This window comes from Stylophora pistillata, chromosome 12 (assembly GCF_964205215.1).
Source record: "Stylophora pistillata chromosome 12, jaStyPist1.2, whole genome shotgun sequence".
Classification (NCBI taxonomy): Eukaryota; Metazoa; Cnidaria; class Anthozoa; order Scleractinia; family Pocilloporidae; genus Stylophora; species Stylophora pistillata.
The window spans coordinates 14,830,913-14,850,860 of NC_142530.1; the positions used below are offsets into that span (position 1 = coordinate 14,830,913).

The 19,948-nt window shown below is 40.1% G+C and overlaps 4 protein-coding genes across 7 annotated transcripts; 2 read left to right on the forward strand and 2 right to left on the reverse strand.

Moving 5' to 3' along the window:
* The first annotated feature begins 362 nt into the window (after nucleotides 1-362).
* On the forward strand, nucleotides 363-1,538 carry LOC148718937 (uncharacterized). The gene is made up of 2 exons (XM_088740833.1): nucleotides 363-587; nucleotides 990-1,538. Exons 1-2 carry the CDS (start codon nucleotides 363-365, stop codon nucleotides 1,095-1,097), a joined length of 333 nt encoding a protein of 110 aa, XP_088596959.1. The 3' UTR covers nucleotides 1,098-1,538.
* LOC111330831 (uncharacterized) lies at nucleotides 470-9,053 on the reverse strand. 4 transcript variants are annotated; one of them, XM_088740829.1, is made up of 7 exons: nucleotides 8,389-9,053; nucleotides 8,066-8,169; nucleotides 2,818-2,933; nucleotides 2,578-2,635; nucleotides 2,243-2,338; nucleotides 1,688-1,743; nucleotides 470-1,467 (listed from the first exon to the last, which is right to left on the reverse strand). In XM_088740829.1, exons 1-4 carry the CDS (start codon nucleotides 8,652-8,654, stop codon nucleotides 2,594-2,596), a joined length of 528 nt encoding a protein of 175 aa, XP_088596955.1. In that variant the 5' UTR covers nucleotides 8,655-9,053; the 3' UTR covers nucleotides 470-1,467; nucleotides 1,688-1,743; nucleotides 2,243-2,338; nucleotides 2,578-2,593. The 4 variants fall into 4 exon arrangements, with proteins under 4 accessions (XP_088596955.1, XP_088596957.1, XP_088596956.1 ...); XM_088740831.1 differs by having other exon boundaries at nucleotides 1,683-1,743; XM_088740830.1 differs by having other exon boundaries at nucleotides 470-1,470; nucleotides 1,683-1,743.
* On the forward strand, nucleotides 3,054-5,598 carry LOC148718938 (uncharacterized). Its single transcript, XM_088740818.1, has 3 exons — nucleotides 3,054-3,228; nucleotides 3,324-3,387; nucleotides 4,229-5,598. The coding sequence occupies exons 1-3, from the start codon at nucleotides 3,162-3,164 to the stop codon at nucleotides 5,004-5,006; spliced, it is 909 nt and encodes a 302-aa protein (XP_088596944.1). The 5' UTR covers nucleotides 3,054-3,161; the 3' UTR covers nucleotides 5,007-5,598.
* LOC148718939 (uncharacterized) lies at nucleotides 5,352-8,047 on the reverse strand. The gene is made up of 2 exons (XM_088740817.1): nucleotides 6,833-8,047; nucleotides 5,352-6,529 (listed from the first exon to the last, which is right to left on the reverse strand). Exons 1-2 carry the CDS (start codon nucleotides 7,494-7,496, stop codon nucleotides 6,114-6,116), a joined length of 1,080 nt encoding a protein of 359 aa, XP_088596943.1. The 5' UTR covers nucleotides 7,497-8,047; the 3' UTR covers nucleotides 5,352-6,113.
* Nucleotides 9,054-19,948: the final 10,895 nt, after the last annotated feature.

Genomic DNA, 19,948 nt, shown 5'->3' on the forward strand with positions numbered 1-19,948 from the left:
ATGCATGTTGCTAAACATCACGTACTGTGGATTTTGACAGCGTGCTAAACTGGTATATGGTTAGCCAAATGTTGCAAAATTCAACAACTTGCATATTTATATTCAACAATTAATATTTATGCTCAACAAAATACATTTTTATTCAACAGTTTACAGTTATATTCAACATTTTATATTTATGTTCAACGACACGCATTTTCTTTTCAAATTCAACCAAATTTATTTTCATTCAACAACAATATTTATTCAACTTCAATAGCTATATTTATTTTACTCAACAAAATTAATTGTTCAACTTCAGTCCAAACTTTTTACTTGGCTCATTAGTCACTCACCGTTGACGTGCGCGGGTCAAATTTCAAATGGCGGCCGATTTGAACACTCGAAAGGAAATGTATACGACAATTGCTGTGCCTTTCCTGTCTTTACTTGCCCTAGAATTGAAATATCTTTATCTAACACCAAGTAGTACTTCACAGATTAGAATATTATTAGACGAAAGTTTAATCGAGGAGCTGAACGGTTGGCTTACCGTGAACAACGGGGAGATCGAGTATAGAAACCACGAAAGAAAAAGTCAACGTCAGGTAAGTTGGCTCTTCAACGAATCATATTTACAACAAGATTACAAACTGATATTATTCCACTATTCGCAATGTCTATGCCAATGTAATGTCAAGTCCGATCCGAGGGGGTGTTGTATAATACTGTCAGACCGTGAAGCATAAATATTCAATGTGCTGTTTCCAATGATCGGGAACTCGCAAAACGGATAAATATTTCAAGGCCATATTTTGGGTCATACTTTTTAATCTAAATTTTATGCCCTTTTCTGCTAACTACAAAATCTTATCTTGGGCTTTTTAGTTTGCCGAAACATATTTTTACCCGCCATTTGCAACGTTCTCGAACGATATCCTTACAGCGCTTTACCAGTTCAAAACAGGTTATGTTCTCATGCATCATTCTAATTTTGCTTTCTTTGACAGTTTCCGAAGACAAGGAAGCTACGGAAAATGCAGCGGCAACATGTGTCGAGCTGCAGCACGAGCTCATTAGTCAAGAGATCGACAATAGATGTTTTTATACAATTCTAAACCGCCACGGTTTATAGCGCGATCTTATTTACATAGCCAGGAAGGAAGCATTGGGATGTTACGTGGAAGATGTTTGAAAGGTCATGCCAGTCTGTGTTGTGGAAGATCTTCGGAAACGGTGGCCAAATCCTGATGGAATGCCCTACTGTGCTCACCGTCCTTCATAAAATCAGCATTACAATACTCCATCAGCACTTCCCTCCAAAATAGTATACATTTCTTTGTATAATGACAATAAGGTACAATAGAAGCTATATTTTTTCACAATACACTGCATGCCCTAATTCTGAACTCTACTATGCAATATCTTGAGGGACTGATCAGCATTTTCCATGTTCTTCTTCCACTGCTTGTACCTTAGGTTGTGATCCTACTAGGAGAAAAAAAAAGGAATTGGGTTGTAGTTTATTTCCTCTCAATAAAGATTATACACAGATGCTATTTATAATAATTGTCATTGAGTCGCAAAGATTTCTGAGCATATGAATCCAAAATGATGTCGTCATTCAAGAGAATTGAATGAGCATCATCAACTGAAAAAAGGAGTCATTTCAACAGAAAATAGAAAAGCAACTGAAATAATACTTTGCCTTGAACCATCCTTGATCATCAATAAACTCATTCCAAGACCAAAGCTACATTATCTCTGAAAAGGAAAGCAAACAAGTAGTAGCCTTATATCGTGAAACTTTAAAAGCTTCCGCAAACAACCTAGAAGCTTCCAAATACATACTAAACAAGGCATATGGCAAAGCCTAGAAGCATCGTCACTGTTATATACATGCAAATACAAGTACTGTCTTGAATAAAATAGATGTAAATGTGAAAGAGACACTAATTTCAAATGAATTCAGTCTTAATAATAAGTTGTGATTGATCATGACCATAGATAGATTACAACAATGACAACTTTGTCAGTGAGGAAAACAATGTCAATGTGTTGTAAATTGTAAAGTGCACTCAATGCATGACATGACACGAGTGAATGATTTAGTACTTTTTTTGATCAACAAACACCAAAAGTCTTGTTTATGTTTGATGCCTTTAGATTATTAGATAACATGCTGGTAAAAGATTAAATAAATTATTACAAAACTGAAGAGCACCACACAGTCATTGACATATGAACTTTTATACATACTTACCATGCCAGGTGTCAGAGGAATTCTTGATGCCTCTTTGCTCAAACCAATTTTTCAATGATCTCACACAGTCATGGGCCACCTCTGTTAAGTTGTATGCTAAAAGCAAGGGTATGTTTGATATATTATGGTTTTTAGTAAGACAGGAATCCCACATCATAACAGCCAAAATGGAGAAACATAGCTATCAATTTATTAAAAATGCTGCAGGAGGGGGGGGGGGGGGCAAAAATCACAAAGATGACTGATAAGATGATAGAAGTGGAAACAGGCTTTCAGAAAAGTGAGGCACAAGTTATCAAATTCATGGGGCTTAGCATTCGGTTGGAATTTCTTACCTCATAGAAGTAGCTGTTACTGTAGAATGCAGTCATGTCTGGCATCTGTTGTCATACACTGAAAGAGTAATTAGAATAAAAAATGAATGGAAGGAAACTGAGCATTGAAGGTAACTTGAATGAAGGTACAAAATGACCTAGCACTGCATAAGGTGTTATTTCAAATTTTGCCCACTGCAAATAACTTCAACAACACTGAACACACACAACGAACAAATAGCTGGTAGCATGTCAACTTACATCCCCACTTGCAATATAGCCTCGCGTAGCTTTAACTTCTGCCCTTGCACCAGCCATTGTCTTGTTACACAATTCCTGAACTACAGACCTATATCCAAATCCCTGGTCTTTATATACTGCCAAACAAAATGATACAGCTCAATAAGCTGCAAGGTACAGTAAAAGCGCATACACTAACTGATCGTAGGGGTAAATCATGATATATATCTTGTTAACCAAGTGCGAGGGCCGTACTGGGAGACTAGGGACTTTAAGCATCGACGACGTTGGAAGTCACGGACGTTCGCCGGAAGTGAATTATCAGCTGTCGTTGGCTGTTGCTATGGATACACCGTCCGTCCCTGATGAAAGGTCACGTCGACGACGCAGGATCGCTTAGTTTGACGTCCTGGAGAAAACGCAGAAATACAGGTGGATTTGAGATTAAAACTACCGTACTTCGAAGATGATTTGATGTCACTCGCTCCGATAACCACATTAAATTTTCTCGGCTGTTGTACTTGTAGTCATGTCAAGCTTGCAAGTTCCCTGTGAAGGAGGAAATTACGCTGGTCCAAGCAGATCCTCGAGGTTAGTTGTCATGCTGCTTAATTTTTTTTTGGACGAAAGTCTCTGAGGTCGTACGAGTGAGTTAGCGTAATGCATACTTTGAGAAAAAAAATTCTTAGCCTTAGGTCAAAGTTAACTTCGCCACAACAAATAAATGTGAAAATTCGTCCGTTAGTTTTATGCAACAAACAGTCGGCAGTTCCTATTTTGTTTATCTTTTCTGTCCGGCCCGGCTCAAAAAGCGACATCTAGCTATACGAATGTACACACTTTTTTCTATAGTAATCTTTGTTAAACGAATATCTGAGGTTAGTAGAAGAATATAGATAGCCGTGATACCGCCCAAATTGGTTTGAAATTAAAATGTGTGTTGCATCTAATAAACTTAATCTTACACGTAAAGCATATTATTTAAGCTTAAGTAATAGAGCACTTTTTCCGTGTTTATATAGCCTCATCTAAACACGAGGTTGGTTGGGAGAATTCAAGACAGTTAGCAACTGTGGTGGTTGTATACAGGCCATGCCATTTGTTGGCTGACTGGTAGAATACATATTATTTACTTTACTGACGTACTACTATCCTCTGTATAGAGCATTTAAATTAGCCTAAACTCGCTGGGAAAGGAAGGATTTTCAGCTTGGGAATGAAAAATATAAATTTTACCAAAATTAGAGAGCACGCTCGAAAACTGCAAGTAATGTTTGATTGGGGGACTTAATTTACATATCCTACAGAGAAGTTTAACACTGCATTTTTTAATCACATCAGATTGACTGGGCATGATGTTCATGTAAGCTAACGGGATACTTGTATAAGTTGTCTTTTAAAGGCTGAAATGTCATGCATTGTTTTAAAACAGTGGTAAAATGGAATGGAGTGAAGAGAAAGACATTCTCCTGTGCCACGAAGTCTTGCAGGCTGAGCCATACAGGGCTAAAGAGAAGACTGTGGGCAGGGCACAGGCATGGGAGAAAATTGCCAACATTCTCAACAAAAGAGCAGAGTTTAAAGTTAACAAGAGGTCTGTAAGAGATCATTATATGGTCTTGGTGGAAAAATTTAAAAAAAAGACTTCACAAGAATTAAAAGCCAGTGGCATCAGTCCTGAGCCAACCAAGCTGGACAGGCTACTTGAAGAAATCATAGAGAGAGCTGAGGCCTGTGATCAGTCAAGAGATGAGGAGGATGACAAAGCAAGAGAGAAAAAACAGAGAGAACAAGAGCAAGCTAAGGATATCAGGCTCAAAGCCATGGAGTCATTGAGTGAAACAAAGAAACGGTCACTTTCAGATGGGGATGGTGAAAATCAAAACAAGGCCAAAAAGAGGCGATCCAATGGAACTGAAATGGTGGCCTATTTGAGGGAGCGGGCAACTGAAGAGAATAGACTAAAAGAAAGAGATATACAAATAAGATCTGTGCAGTTGGAGAAAGAGGCTGAGAGGCAACAATTGCTTGACAAGCAGCATAACAGCCTGATGCAACTGCTGTTACAACAGCAGCAGCAGCAACAACAACAACAACAACAGTTCCAGCAACAACAACAGCAACAGTTGCTACAAATGCAAACCTACATGGCTCAACAGCAACAACAGCAGTATAAGATGCTTATGGCGATATTAGAGAAGAAAAATTGAAATAAGCACACTGCCCCCTTCCCTGGCCCAGAAAAGAACATTAATACTTGCTTCAATTAAGCTTGTGAAAATGTTTAAAGTGAACTGAGAAGGGTCCCTCTTGAATGAGCACCCTACTGTTTTAACCCAACTTTGGAATAAGTACCCTGGGCACCACTTATTTGAAGATTTACAATATTGTTGGATATATTTCGAGCTACTCTTTTAAAAATTTGTTTTTTTAACTATGATTGTATTGGCCCCAACTAAAGCAACAGGCCAGTACGTATTAACTTCATTGATCAAAAAAATCACCATCTACTTCAGTTGGAGTTTGTTAGTGTGACTAAATTGACTGCTTACATATTTGTTATGCTTAACATATCTTTTATTGTTGTGATGTCTTCTTGCTTTCTGTATTACATTTTATATAATTTGTTGATGACACAATTTATTCATACCAGCATATACATTATAATTACTTATCCTCAAAAGGTATATTACTGCTGAGAAATTAATGTCATGTATAGAACTTTAAAATTTACATGACTTGCTATAATATCAAACTGGGCACATTACTTTGAAATAAAATTTTGATTAAAAACTCTATAAACTTTGCCATACAGTGTAAATGAGCATTTAAACACAAGCCCTTCTTTTTTATTTTGGTACAGAAGATTAAGTGACTAAACAACCACAGTCCCCACAGTTATCATGTTATTTTTAAAACTTGTAAGTATATAAAAAGCAAATTGATATTAGTTTTTTATGTATCTGTCCTGTTATTGGCAATGTATTTCGTCAAAGCAGCTGTGGATCCACATGAGCTACTTTGACAATTTTATGATGAAATTCATGATCAATTACAGGATAGAGGCATTTAAAATTGAGGTCAATTTGCTAATTCACCCATTCTTTGGAGTAAGTGTCAACCCCCACACATGTAAGAACAATGATCTATACACGCTCCCTTAATTCCGTTTTTACTCTTCAAAAGGGTGTCAAACCCCTTCCAGAACAAAGTGAGGAAAAAGGCTTGGTACCCTTTTCAGGGAGAAAAGCAGACTCAAGGGTGTGTTACAGACCATTGTTCTTACATGTGTGTCATCAAACAATCAGGTTATAACTTCAGGCAAAATATTCTTCAAGAGAGGGTGGCTCAATGTCAAAGAATGTAGTAGTGGTGTTTCCATACATGCATGTTAATGCATTTCGTAATAATGCACTAACCACATAGTGTTTGCCAACAGCACTTAACCCGATTTTAAGATTTTTCTTGAAATCAAGGAATTTAAATGATGCCACAATGTCACCAAAAATCCACTCCACAGATGTTCGCACAGAGCTCATGGACTTATTGAACTGCTCCATGGGAGCAGTGAGTGGAGCTTCTCTAAATGGTTGCTGTAGGTGGAGCCGCAGTGGATATGCTGGGTCGCCATAAATGCACATGGCCTCGCCAGTGACAGGACTGAATGCATTTCTCTCCAAATCGTCCAGTAGCCCAGAGTCTTTAAGCATTGCTGCATCATGTTTTTTACCTTCTGTGTGAGTTTAAAACAACAAAATGGCTCAATCAATCAATCAATCAATCAATCAATCAATCAATCTATCTATCTTCTCCATCAATCAAAGATTTAACACATACATTTAATTTGAACCGCTGTAAAGGGGATACTTAATTACTGGCTGCTAGTAAAAGTTAATCAGACTAGTGTAATCCAAGCGTGCATAATACTCCTAGTATTTACTGTACTACAATAGCAAGCAAGATCGCAAGCACTATTCGCAGTTTGGCATGCAGTCTTGTAGCAGCACGATAAAAATGATGATTATTTTTCACGTACCTACAGGTCCGTACAGGTGAGCGATGAGTCCATTTGGCAATGACACTGACTGGAATTTTAAAGCATGTACACGTTTGTGGCCATTGTAAACTATTTTTTGGTCTTGGCCTGGCCTACAAATAGGCCGCACTGTGCCATCGACAAATCCAAAGCAGTTGGACAGTGCTGCCCCTTTGTCAGCTATGGCATCAGCGTACACTCGCAGTTTGTCTCTGCTGAGGAGTTGGTCATTCCACTCTGTGATCTTGGTGTGATGATGGTCGAAAATCCACTTCTCAAAACGTGTCGTGATCATGCTTATCTCTGGCACTGCCCGTCCAAATCTGTGGATCATGTCACCCAAACGACATGGGTATGCTAATCGTTTTAGCAACATGCACAGTCCCTCTACGCGGTTGGCCTTTGTTCGTTGGTGGCAGCACAGACTCGCAGGCAATCCAAGGGCATCAGCAAGTCTGACAATGTCCATTTTTCTTACTCGAAACTCATGAAAGCACTCTGCTTCGTCCATAGAGTCGAGATCAAAACGATCGTAGTCGGCGTGAGGAAATGATAGATTTCTGGAGAAACTAGATTCATACAGCAATAAAAATTCTTCTTCGGAAATAAAATGATGACTCCATGCTAGAGAGAGCATTTCTCGAGCTTCCTTTAAAGTAGACATCGTCAAGATCGAGACCACACAAAGGATGTGTTTACAGTTTCACGGTCGACCGACTACGTCTGCAAGTTAGCGTAATTGTTTTGCTTAACGCAATCATGTCACGAACGCCGGTGGCGACAACGTCGTTCCCAGGTTCCCCCTCCTGCAAACGATCGAACGTCCGTGACACCCAAAGTCATCGATGCTTAAAGTCCCTAATATTGGCTCGAGGTCTTGACAGTATGGACCAAGTGCAGGGAGGTCCATACAAAAAAAGACCGACGGCCGATATTCTCCCAGTACAGTCCCAAGCAAGTTTGGTTAATAAGAGATTTATCATACGACTGAAGAAGGCTTTTTCACAAGTGCAGGATCATTCAGGACAATGCCCGGTGCAATACTTAGAGAATATTGGACCTGCAATAGAGCATTTTGATTGGTTGATTTTAGATACTGGCCCTCTGGCTGCCTGAGTCTTGTAATAAAGTTTATTACAGACTTCACAACACTGCTGTTAAAACACAGGGAGGATCACATCCTAGAAAAAGTAAAGATAGTGTACAACAGTGTACACATTAAAAACCACTTACTTGTGTCTATTGTTTCGTCCATCACACAGCCAATGCCAGCGGCCTCAGTAAAACCATGATAGTGAGTTTCAGTAAGTCCAGTACATGTGAATGCAGGAACCATTCTGCAAATATATTTTTTCTAGTATCACTCACCTGAGCATACAGATTTACTACGAGAAACAAAACATGGGAGAACAGAATGGAAAGCCATAATTTACATAATCGAAGAGGATATACTTGTACATGTAAACTCATCATATATATATGTGACAAACTTTCCTGGGATATTGTTCTTCGATAATGCTTACTTGCAAAGTAGGTCATGTACATATTATACTCACCTAACATTGGTGGCGTGGTACTTTGCAGGGTGTCCCAAAACTCCAGAACTGAGCCAAGTAACTGAGTCATTACACACAGGGAACTTCAATCTTACAAACGTGCCCTTGACTTCAAAAAGTAGCTGAAGCCTATCTGTAATCTTCGCCACAACATTCACACATTGGATTCTCGGCCCTTCGAGCACATCAGTCTTGGTGATAGATGAAGAGCTACTTTCCACAGCTGATGAACAAATCATTTCAAAATACGAGAGAAGTCTTTCCATTAAATCAGTATTTTGCGTGGTAGAAGTCTTTCTACCTATACCAAGAGCCGATTTCGCGTTGCTTATCCTCTGTTTGATAGCTTCTAAACGACTTTGCTGATTCTTTTTTGCTTCAATTGTCAGACTGAAAATGGGTTTCGTTCTGCTTGATCTCGCCGTTCATTTGCACGTTTGTTGATTTTTGTACGTTTCTTTTTATCTGGAGGGGGAAAGCTGTCCATTTTCCGAGTCGACTCGCAGAATAACCTCAACAAAGGTCTCACACTAGGAGAAATTCTCTCAGACAACTCCGTAGCGAAGTGACTATTATTTCGTTCGCGTTATTGCTCGATCGGGCCTCGAATATATCGCATATTGGCGCATAAATTCACTGGAACACTGCTTGCCATTGTACCGGTGAAATGAAGACTCAAAAAAGACAAAGATAGCCGCACGGATGGCCTGTTGGGTAGGGGTGGCTCAAAATGGCGGGCGATTTGAATTTGACTGTAACAACGCAAAGTTTTTTACACGAAACGAGGAAATATTGTACTCCAAACAAAACTACTCACAGAAAAATAACTCTACTGATATTTTGCGACCGTTTCTGGGTATGTTTTATTGCTTTTGACAAGTATAACAAATACTAAGTGTTCGTTGCGGTTCTCCTCATCGTCCGCCATCTTTATTTTTTTGGGTGAATTCAAAATTAGGGGGAGGAGCTAATGCCCTTTTATAGCGCGTCTTCGTGTTTAAGACGGCTCAGGGCGTGATGTTGGGGAAGAACTGACACAAATTGTGAGAGAATGTGTTCAAAATGAGATCGCTCTTCAACGATCGGGAAGTAATACCTCGTTGTTAATGAGAACGCGCGACCTGATAGCAAGTTCAGCAAGATCTGCGAGCCGAGAGATGACAAATTCTATCGCCCCGGGCATCGTTCCACCTTTTCCCGCCACAGCCACCCCGGTTCCTGCTTCTTCGTCTTCTTTTCACAAGCGAAAAAAGAGGCCCGCAGTTGCAACAATTCATCCATTGCGCCTCAAAGGTAAGCAGGAGAAACAAATGAACCATGACCTTCGTATTCTTTGTTTTCAACCACGTGACAAAAATTTGCTACGTCATACGCGGCCGCCATGTTGGGGGTAACTAAGCTTTCAAGATATAATGGCTTCTTCCGAAGGCGTGCCCGATGTGAACCTTCACTATTCGGATTACTTTGCGGCTGTAGAGGGTCCTACGAAGTCAAGGTACCACGAAAAAATAACTGTTTAAGGCTTCGACCGATATGCGTTGAGAAAAAGTGATGTCTCCGAAAACATCGAGCTCCTTCTGGACGTTCAATATCCAGATATTGTGAACTACTTACAAAAACCCAAATGAAGTTGTTGTGTTCGCCAGAGTTAGTCACGGTAGTGTATTTTTTTTCTGATGATCTCGGAGAGAAGCAAACAGAGCAAAATAAAGGACTCATTTTTTATCGACCTCGGCTAACAACTCTTGTTTTACAAGGTAATTTGGTTACTTCAACTAAGTTGAAATTGTAAATTGGCCACCGTTAAGTGTTAAAAAGCTGACGTTTCGAGCGTCAGCCCTTTGTCAGAGCGATCTAGTCGATCTTGGCACGACAGCTGCAAATTCAGAAGATATATCTCTCATAGATATTTATTTACGGGGAGTGCGTGACAGAAGTATGCGAAGCTGTACGCAACATTGGCGCGTTGTCGTTTTGCTGTTTCCATTTTCTTTAATAAACGAAGAAATTTCCAGGTCGTCTACCTGTTTTTCTTCGTTCCATTCATGTAATAAACTTGGATGTATATTTGCCAGCCATTCTGACTCTTCGTTGTCGGAAATATGATTCAAATTGTCCACCATTTCTTTTGCGTAACTACAATTCAATTCTTCGCTTGCGAGATGCGAGAAACCTTGTTTAACCGGTACTGTAGAGTACAAATACCGCTTGAAATTTGTACTCGTCTATGGCATTATTTGTACTCTACTAAGTGTCATTGGATAATAAAGTATTTTACTGGTCAGCGGACACCTTAACAAACCCATAAAATGCCGATAACTTTTTTAATGTTTTCGCCGTGAGTTTAGTTGTTAGTGTAAAAAGGCAAAACTTAGAAAGAATACTGTTTCGAGTTTCAAGTTTCTAAAGATTTGTACATTGTATAGGTGGGAGAACAATAGGACACGTAGTCCCCTACTAGGTTCATCCACCTAAACCCAACCCACCCATCCTACCCCGGGGAAGGACATCCATCTCACAGTAATCTCGTGCGTGGGAAATTAACGTCTCCTGCAGGAGACAGGAGGGTTAGGAGACGTTATTGTTTTTGTTATTGTTATCATTATTTTGTTATTATTATTATTATAGTTATTATTATTACTTTTATTAGTATTGTTATTATTATTATATATTATTTGTTATTGTTATTTTGTTATTGTTATTGTTTTTCTGAGCAACAATTATTTTACTTTTCCAACAAGCATTTGTTTCCCATCACAATTATGGATAATTTGTAGCATGTCCTCTTTTTATGCTACTTTTCCCTCTCTAATTATTTCATTTTATTTCTTTCTTTTTGCTTTTTCTTTTCTTTCATTACTAACCTACTGCCACCTCCAACATAAAATGTACTGAGCTAACAGAATACCTCTGGTTTATTTTGTTTCCTGATTCACAAAATAACATCACCATCTTGGTACTAGTAAAAAAACAAATTTTTAAGCCTTGAATGAATCAACTGTCTTCTAAATTTTATTTCTTAAATCCAGAAACTGTCTTAGTTATGGAACAAAGAACTTTTGCAGGGTGTTCATGGAGGTGATGATGGTGGTAGCAAAGAACACAATAAGTAAGATGATTAATCTCCCAAATTAGAAATGTCAGGGGGAAATTGTCAGAAGTATTTCAAGACAAACCTGTTTGTCAATTCCCAGTCATCACTAAGTCGTGAGGAGTAACCAAAAGCTTGTAATTAGCCTGTGTACAGCTGTGCCCATCCAGTCAAATAAAAATCATGGAAGGGATACTCCCAAATTTGAACAACAACAGCACCACAGTTTTCCTTTTCCCAATCTATTACAGGGGAGGGAACAGTTGTATGCAGGCTAGTTGTAGTCAATAAGCAATTGTCAGCTAGTTTCAGCAAGAGCCATATATTAAAAACCCATTCAAGGAATCAAATCTAGAAAAAAAATGAGAAGTACTGTGGATATTTACCAACTTTAAACCAAGCATGAAACCAATAGTTTCATCCACTGTGACATCACCAAAATGTATTTCCATGGCATCATTCTTCATGCACGTGATTGATTTCTCATTGTTAAAATGAAGTGATGTTTCTCATCAAACAGCTGACTTAATCTAATCAATTTTCTCCTCAACATTTTTAAGAACAGGTTTGACTTGAAATACTTCGGATAATTTTCCCCTGACCCTTCTAACTTGGGAGATTAATCGTCATAATCATCATGTTCTTTGCTACCACCGTCATCACCTCGATGAACACCCAACAAGAGTTTTTTGTTTGATAACTTAGATAGCCTCTGGATATAAGAAATCAAGTTTAGAAGACAGTTGACTCATTCAAAGCTGTTGCAATACAAGAAAAGACAATACAATGCTTCATTCATATGAATCAATTAATTTAAATTGTAATAATTAATTTACTTTGCAAAACTTTTGTTTATCAAAAATTTGTTTTGTACTAGTACCAAGATGGTCATGTTACTTTGTGTTCAGGGAACTGAAGAAACCAGAGCTATTCTGTTACATTTTATGTTGCAGGTGGCAGTAGGTTAGTAAAGAAAGAAAAAAAAAGCAAAAAGAGATAAAATAAAATGAAATAATTAGAGAGGGAAAAGTAGCAAAGAAAGAAGACATGCTACAAACCATCCATAATTGTGCTGGCAAACAAATGCTTGTTGGGAAAGTAAAATAATTGCTGCTCAGAAAAACAACAACAAAGGTGGAAATTAAGTTAAGACTATATTTAATATCATTAAAATGGACATTTTGTACTTAAAACATATCTCGGTTCATTCTTCCTCTTTTTGAGGCCAGTTCTTGTACTTTGGGGGCTTCAATCCTACACATGTTACAGCAGTGTGTCCCGGGTTTATATGTAGAACTGTTTTGGCCAACTTGATACAACATTCGGTAGTAACGAGTAGGGATAGGATGGCCGTGCTACTTGCACGAGTACCCATATTTTATCTTCTTCTTGTCGGATCTGACCAAAATGCACATTTGTATGGTTCAAGCCACTGCTTTACAAACCTGGTAATGCAACGTCCTCCGACAACTTCAGTTCGGCTTTCGCAAAATATATAATTTAGCATAAGAACTATCCAAAAGGTGAGCCGAGTTTCAAAGCTAAGTTTACGCCTCCCTGTACGGGAGGTTGAGGGTTCAAGCCCCGACCAGACCAACACTCATGGTCTTAAAATAATTGAGAAGAATATGCTACCTTTCTATAACATCAAGAAATGGTTAGGTATTCTAGTCTTCTAGGATAGGGACGAATAAATGATACAACATTCGGTAATGACGAGTGGGGATAGGATGCCACTTACACGAGTACCCATGTTTTGTCTTCTTCTCGACGGATCTGACCAAAATGTCGTCGACATGCCGATTTATATGGTTCAAACCACTTCTTTACAGACCTGGTAATGCAATGTTTTCACCGCCTCTGCCATTCAAAAACTGTCTCATTTTTAGCTTATTCAAGCGCAAGCGCAATGAAGGAGGAATCGTGAGGTGACAAAATGTTGACGGAAGTTTGGGAACTGAAGTTTGTGAAGGAAGTTGTGATCAACAGACGAAACCGGAAATGATTTCTCCTCACTACCCTTCCCTCCTTCGGCTTCCTTCGGCTTTATTAGTGGAACTAAACTTCGATCTGGCGTTAATACGCAACTGCAAAGAACAATAACAAAGCTCTTTTATGGCGAAACACAAGTCATTATTTCCAAACTTTAAAAATCACAATATAGATTGAGCAATGTTTGTAATTAGGGGGTCCCCGAGCGGTTTTTGTTTCTTACTTATGCTACCAGTTGCACGAGGCAGACAACATTATTGAGGCCGCCAAATTGGAAAGCTGCCGAGGTTCTTGGCGTTCGTATTGGTAAGTACGTAAACCATTGCTTTATTGTTGTGCTTTTCCTTTGCAGCCCTTCTACATACAACGCGCACCTCAATAAATGATAGCGGCAGAGATAGTCTCTCTAAAACATTTTTTTGGGTCCTGTTTCGATCCAGACTAGAGGCTCGCGCTTACAAAACTGCTTTACAGAACTGCTTTACAGAACTGCTTCACAATCTGCTTTACAATTTGCAATTAATAAACAACGAAACAATCTCTCGTTAAATCCTGCATGACATGGTTACCAGCCACATCAAATCAATTACAGGCACTGTCGTCAAGTTTATCAAGACGAAGCTGTCCTACGTCGCTAATAAGTTACTCTTGCTCTTCTCCAAGCCACTGGCAGCAACAACGCATGAGGACGAGCCAAATGAATCACAAGATCATCAACACAACAGCAACGAGGCAGTGACAACTTTCTGTTCATTGAACATTAATGAAGTCTCAGTCCAGGTAATGTACAGATCTCGTTTGGTATTTTTGTTAATTTGTGTCAACATGATGTGAGAAGAAGGGACAGAGCGGTGTCAAGAATTCCCATAACTCAGATAAGGCGTGTTCTGCAAAAGAGGAAGAAAAGTCGTTTCTAAATGCAAAACCGTATGCGACAAGTTGTTCCATATTCATGCATACTTAAGAGGCTGTCTCTCTTATTTCCACCCGCTCAATTTCGCGTCAAAAATAATTTTGCCTGAAGCTCTGTCAACAGAGAGACTTTACTTAGGAACGAACTTAATTAGATCTGGTTTGTTTCAAAATAATTTTCTGACTGCGTTAGGGACCATAATTGTTTCCCAGTATGTTGGGACCATCGCAACGTCTCGAAAATTGAAAAATAGGCATATTTTGTAACATTGTAAAATATTTGATTCGCATAGTTAAGCCACCGAATTTATATCAGATTGCTTAAAAACCTTTCTAGTTTGCCAAGAAAGTTAGAATTTTCCCTCTCAATATATCTGAAAAGGCGAATTTCAGCATATTCTGACCCCTATAAATCTCCATCGGCCGATGGCCGAAAATAACCTTGATTTAGACGTTAAGTTTTGGGATTTGGGACCTGGTTGACAACTCTATCCTACACAGCCGTTAAGTTTAGACCTTTATAGGCAAAAAAATGCAAAAACCCCTGTACGTTTCCGATTTTTCAAAAGTTATGACCGTTTGAATCAGCACATGTACGAGCATTCGCGATTTTTTCACCTACACTAAAATTGAACCACTGGAGCAGATTTCGTCATAAATGAGATTGCAGGTTTTCATCGCTCCCCAAACTGGTGAACTTAATGATAACTCCAGCAAATAACTCCAAACTTCAGCGGTCGGCGTGTATCGACACTCTTCTATAACTAGTTGTTGCGAACTAAACTCGAAAACTAAAGACATGTTTCGCGCTTAAAGTCCTGTTAAAACTTTTGATCGCTGCTGCATTCTCTCCAAGAATCAGTGATAGAACTCCACAAGTCTATATGTCGACGTTTGGGGGCTAAAATTTGGAATTTAAGGCTGAACGATTGCACTATCGAGCACAGCCGTCGTTCTGTTTTCACAGAGGTGCGCATTGACCATTGCGGGTGAACCCGCTGGCCCTTTATTTTTCTGGAAGGCCTGCAAGTGTAGTACGGCATGCAAGTGCTTTTTCGAAACCAGAAAGGCTTCAGTCTGTAGCGAGTCTTCAGCGAGGTTGATAAAGCTCTCAGAATGTAGAGGTGAAATCAGTGATCATCTACAAGCATGTCATTTAGGTCAGCTTAGAGGAAAGGTACAAGAATATGAGCTTATCGTTAACAGGTCAGGGTTGCCACACGACCTTTCTCCCGATCAACTTGAAGAACTTTGGATCTGCGAAAAGCATAGAGGAAACATGGGTAAAAACTGGCGACCACGTCGCACTTGCCAGTACCCGCTGCACAACGGCCGGAAAAAGCAGCTAAATACTAGAAATGCAGTTCATCTCGACATGTCAAGGGACATTATTGTTGTATTTCGTGCTTTTCAGTAATCTGTGTATCTTGTTACAAGCTGCACAAGATCAAACTCGCGGAGAACATGACGTTGTTGCAAGGGCAACGTCCAGAAGAAAGTAACCAGCAAGAGGACGAACCTTATAGGTGATATAACGCTACCTGATCCAATAAATTAAGCAGACCATGATATGCATTGACACCTAGAGAACATTCAAGGACAAATGTTCAATGGAAATGTTGCATGCTAGCAAAATTGTTTTCCTCGGTGTGGCCACATACTAAAATATTTCCCGCAACATTGCTGATGCAGTAAGCAAATTATGTTTACTGGTGCATGGCCAAAATGGCAAAAATTTCGAAAAAATTACAAACAGTGTTTTAGCTTTAAATTGGACGACTTTAAAAGAGAAAATGGTTGACAATGTACCATACAATTGCACGCGGTGATGCTGATTGTGAACAGAACGGAATTTTTTGCGCGTATGGCTGACGAAGATGAACTAAATTCTACTTTCGTAACAATGCGCTCAAAAATTTCAGTGGTGGACACACAATGCAGTTAATCACATGGCGGGAGGACTTCTAATTTTTGTTTGATTTTCTCAACTCCCAGACTCGCCAAACGAATGGCAGCTATAAATCTTGCAACGGTCACATCAACGCCTGCCGCGATGCCGCTTCGACCGAAAGCGAATGCTTTTACATCTGATTGGACTCTGGGATGCAGATCTGGGACGGGCAGCCAGAGCTCTGGAGACGACGAGGAAGCTGAAAGTACCAGCGGGTTTGCAATGTCGGCGTTTACAGATGCCATGGAGAAACTGAACCCACTAGCAACCGGTGGTGGCCGCGTCAGTCCCTTGACCTTTCAGCTGAAAAGTACATGGGAGGAGGCAAAAGAACACGAGAAAGAGATATGCATCGACAAGGCTACTGAAGCTTGTACTCTCGTTTGTGACGTCATAGCGCCGAAGGCTGGACAAGAGCTATTTCAGGCCTATTTGACACCCGATAAAGGGACCAGCCACATGGACCTTGTGTTGTTGATGCAGGCCTACAACAACTCCATGACGAGTACCTTGAAGACCCAAATTCTTAGCCTGTATGCGTATCGATATCCAGTGAAGACGCTTCAGAAAATCCACGAGCCGTACGCAAAGTTAACCGAGTGGCAAATTAGACGCGCTAGAGGTCATGCAAGAGAATGTGGTCCAGGTTCTTTGGTCGAAAAGTCCCCATGTCATCGAGTTCGACTGCCACCAATAAAGCTTGACCATTTCTTAGACTTCGCGAACCGCCCCTACTTTTATCAAGACGTGTCATTTAGTACAAGGAAACTGAGGCTCAGCAGTGGCGAGAAGATGACAATGCCAAATGTCATTCGCAAAGTCACAAGGTCAACAATGGTCAAGCAGTACCTTCAGTTCTGCGAAGAAGAGCAGTTTGAACCACTGAGCCGTTGAACCCTATTTCGCATCTTCGAGGTAAGGGAAGCCTCTCAACAGAATTCCCCTAGTGGCTTGGATAACAGAGCAGCTGATGGGTCGGCGGGGTTCGCGCAACTCTTCCAAATAGTGGACGAGGTTGATCAGATTGGGCTCGTAAAGAACGTGGCAGACGAACTGCGAAGAGCCCTCAGGGAGGGTAAGAGGTACCTCAAAACCCAGTTTCAGAGTCACTGCCAGGAAGATGAGAGCGAATGTCCCTACCACTGTCGTAAGTTTGGTCTCAGTGATCCAAACGATCCAGATTTCCAGGAACAATGCTCACATCAACACACGCTTCTCTGCTCTCAATGCGACGAAATTACTTCCGTTTTGTAGAAGATGCAACAGATTGTTAAGGATAACAAAACCTTAGTTTTTCACAGCGAGGACCAAAAAAATTACTTGTTGTACGATATCCAGAAATCTTCGGAGGTTATCGTTCAGTGGAAAGCTCACATTATGAGGTCCGTGAATCAGGAATGTGCAAAGCAAGATATCATCGCAAAGCTTGACCAGACTTCGTGTCTTCTTGTTATAGATTGGGCCATGAAGTTTCTGCAGCTGCGCGATAGAGAGAAGCAAAGTGACTGATACGGAAAAAGAGGGTTAAGTTGGCACATTAGTAGCGTTGTGTCTCGAGGCCAGTCTAACACGACGGAAGTCATCTCGTACGCTCACCTCTTTGATCAGTGTACTCAGGACTGGTATGCAGTTACGTTAATTCTCGAAGATCTTCTAAAGCAGCTAAAAGTCAAGAATCCTTCGCTGCAGAAAGTTCATCTGAGGTCAGATGAAGCCGGTTGCTATCATAACAGCTCCCTAGTAACGGCTGTGAAAGATGTCGCAAAAGGAGTTGGGGTTGACGTTCATAGTTATCACTACTCGGAGCCGCAGTCTGGTAAAGACATTTGCGATCGTATCCTCTACCCAATGAAGTCCTCTATTCGCGCTTACTGCAACGAAGGGCACGATGTTCTAACTGCCGTGGACACGAGAGATGCATTGACGCAACACCCAGTGAAGGGAACAACCGCTGCAGTTAGCATAGTCCAAGAATCAAAGAACACTCTCTGTATAAATAAGATTGAGCATTTCACTAGCTTCCTCAACTTTGAATATAAAGATACCGGTCTGAGAGTTTGGAAATGTTATGGCATCGGTTAAGGGAAGTACATCCCATATGACGTGATTTATATCAAGCACCAAGGTGAAACGTCCCTTCAAACCATAGAATCTCAACGGTTTTATGATCCTCCTGAAAAGCGTGTGGTAAAGCGTCGTTCAAAGGACAGTAAGGAAACAGAGAGTACAACGCCATTGTCTGAATGCTCTCTGCTTGGGGGTGTTGAAGTGTTCGAAACGTTTTCGCAACTAGAGCTGCATCTGGACGTTGGAAAGCATAGAGTCAGCAGTTTAAGCTAGTATGATGCAATCAAAAGGGACTGGGCCCTTAAGTTCTCGTCAATAGATACCGCTTGTATCGAGTGTTCGAGCTGTTCGTCGGATTCCAGTATACCACTCACTTCTCCTGGGGATACTTCGCCCCTCTCGCTTCTACGAACAGGATGGACCGTAAGCAAACCGAGGGGCAGTGTTAGATTTTCAGAGAATGTAAAAAAATACCTAACGGCACGGTTTACACTTGGAGAAAGAACTGGGCCAAAGGCAGACCCCGCCCAAGTTGCAGTGGACATGCGAAATGCGAAAAGTTAATCAAATGCACGTTTGTTCACTAGAGAACAGTGGCTGACAAAGAGCCAAGTTCAGAGCAAAGATCAGGGTGTGATCGGGATATCGCTGGACGAGCAGGAAGATGTCCAATGCGTCGAAGGAGAATTCCGAGAGACAAGATCTGGTAGACAAAGTTAACAAAGAGATCAAAGTCTCGCATCCAATTTGCTACAACACGTATGACCTCTGTGAACGTTATCACAGTAACACACTTCAGAAATTCAATGTGGTTTTGTTGCGAGCCATCTGTAGTCATTTTGAGATCCCTGTAAAATTGAGAGAAAAAAAGCAGATCCTCGTAGACAAACTGTCCGACGTGATTAAGGATTGTCAGTGTGTTTCACAGTAGACTTATGTAAACAATTTCCTATACAGTTGCTGAAAGTGTAGAATATTGTCTTCAGCTACAAACTTCCTTTAGTCCCGATATCAAGTTCTGACGGCGTTGTTATAGTGTAATACTCAAAACTTATGATATCTGTGACATTAAATTTTTTCGTGCTTTACTCACTTAGAATTCAGAACTAAATCAGTGAAAGATAGTTCCTAGTTTGACGACATGTCAAGCAGTGTCTGATACACGATATAGGCATCGTACTGAACCTTGCTCTTCAACTCAAAATCATGTTTTAACGAAAACAGAGATAAGTGTGTTCAGCTTGTCGCAATCAGTGATATTTTTTTATAAAAGCGATTGAAAATTTACCAGAAGCAACACTTATAACATTCGTTCATACCAAGCATGTGTCAAAATTTTTATCACGCTTGTAGCCGATTTCTCCGCTATTGACAAATTGCTGGTCTGTGGACACAATCGACGCGGAACCGAGAGAAGAAAGCTCAGGACATTTGAAATTAATTTATTACTTGTATCATATCAAACTCCAGCTTGAAAGCATTTATTCTTTTCAGCCACAATTTTCTCCCCAGATATCACATTGAGGTGTAAATTAGATAGAACAAAA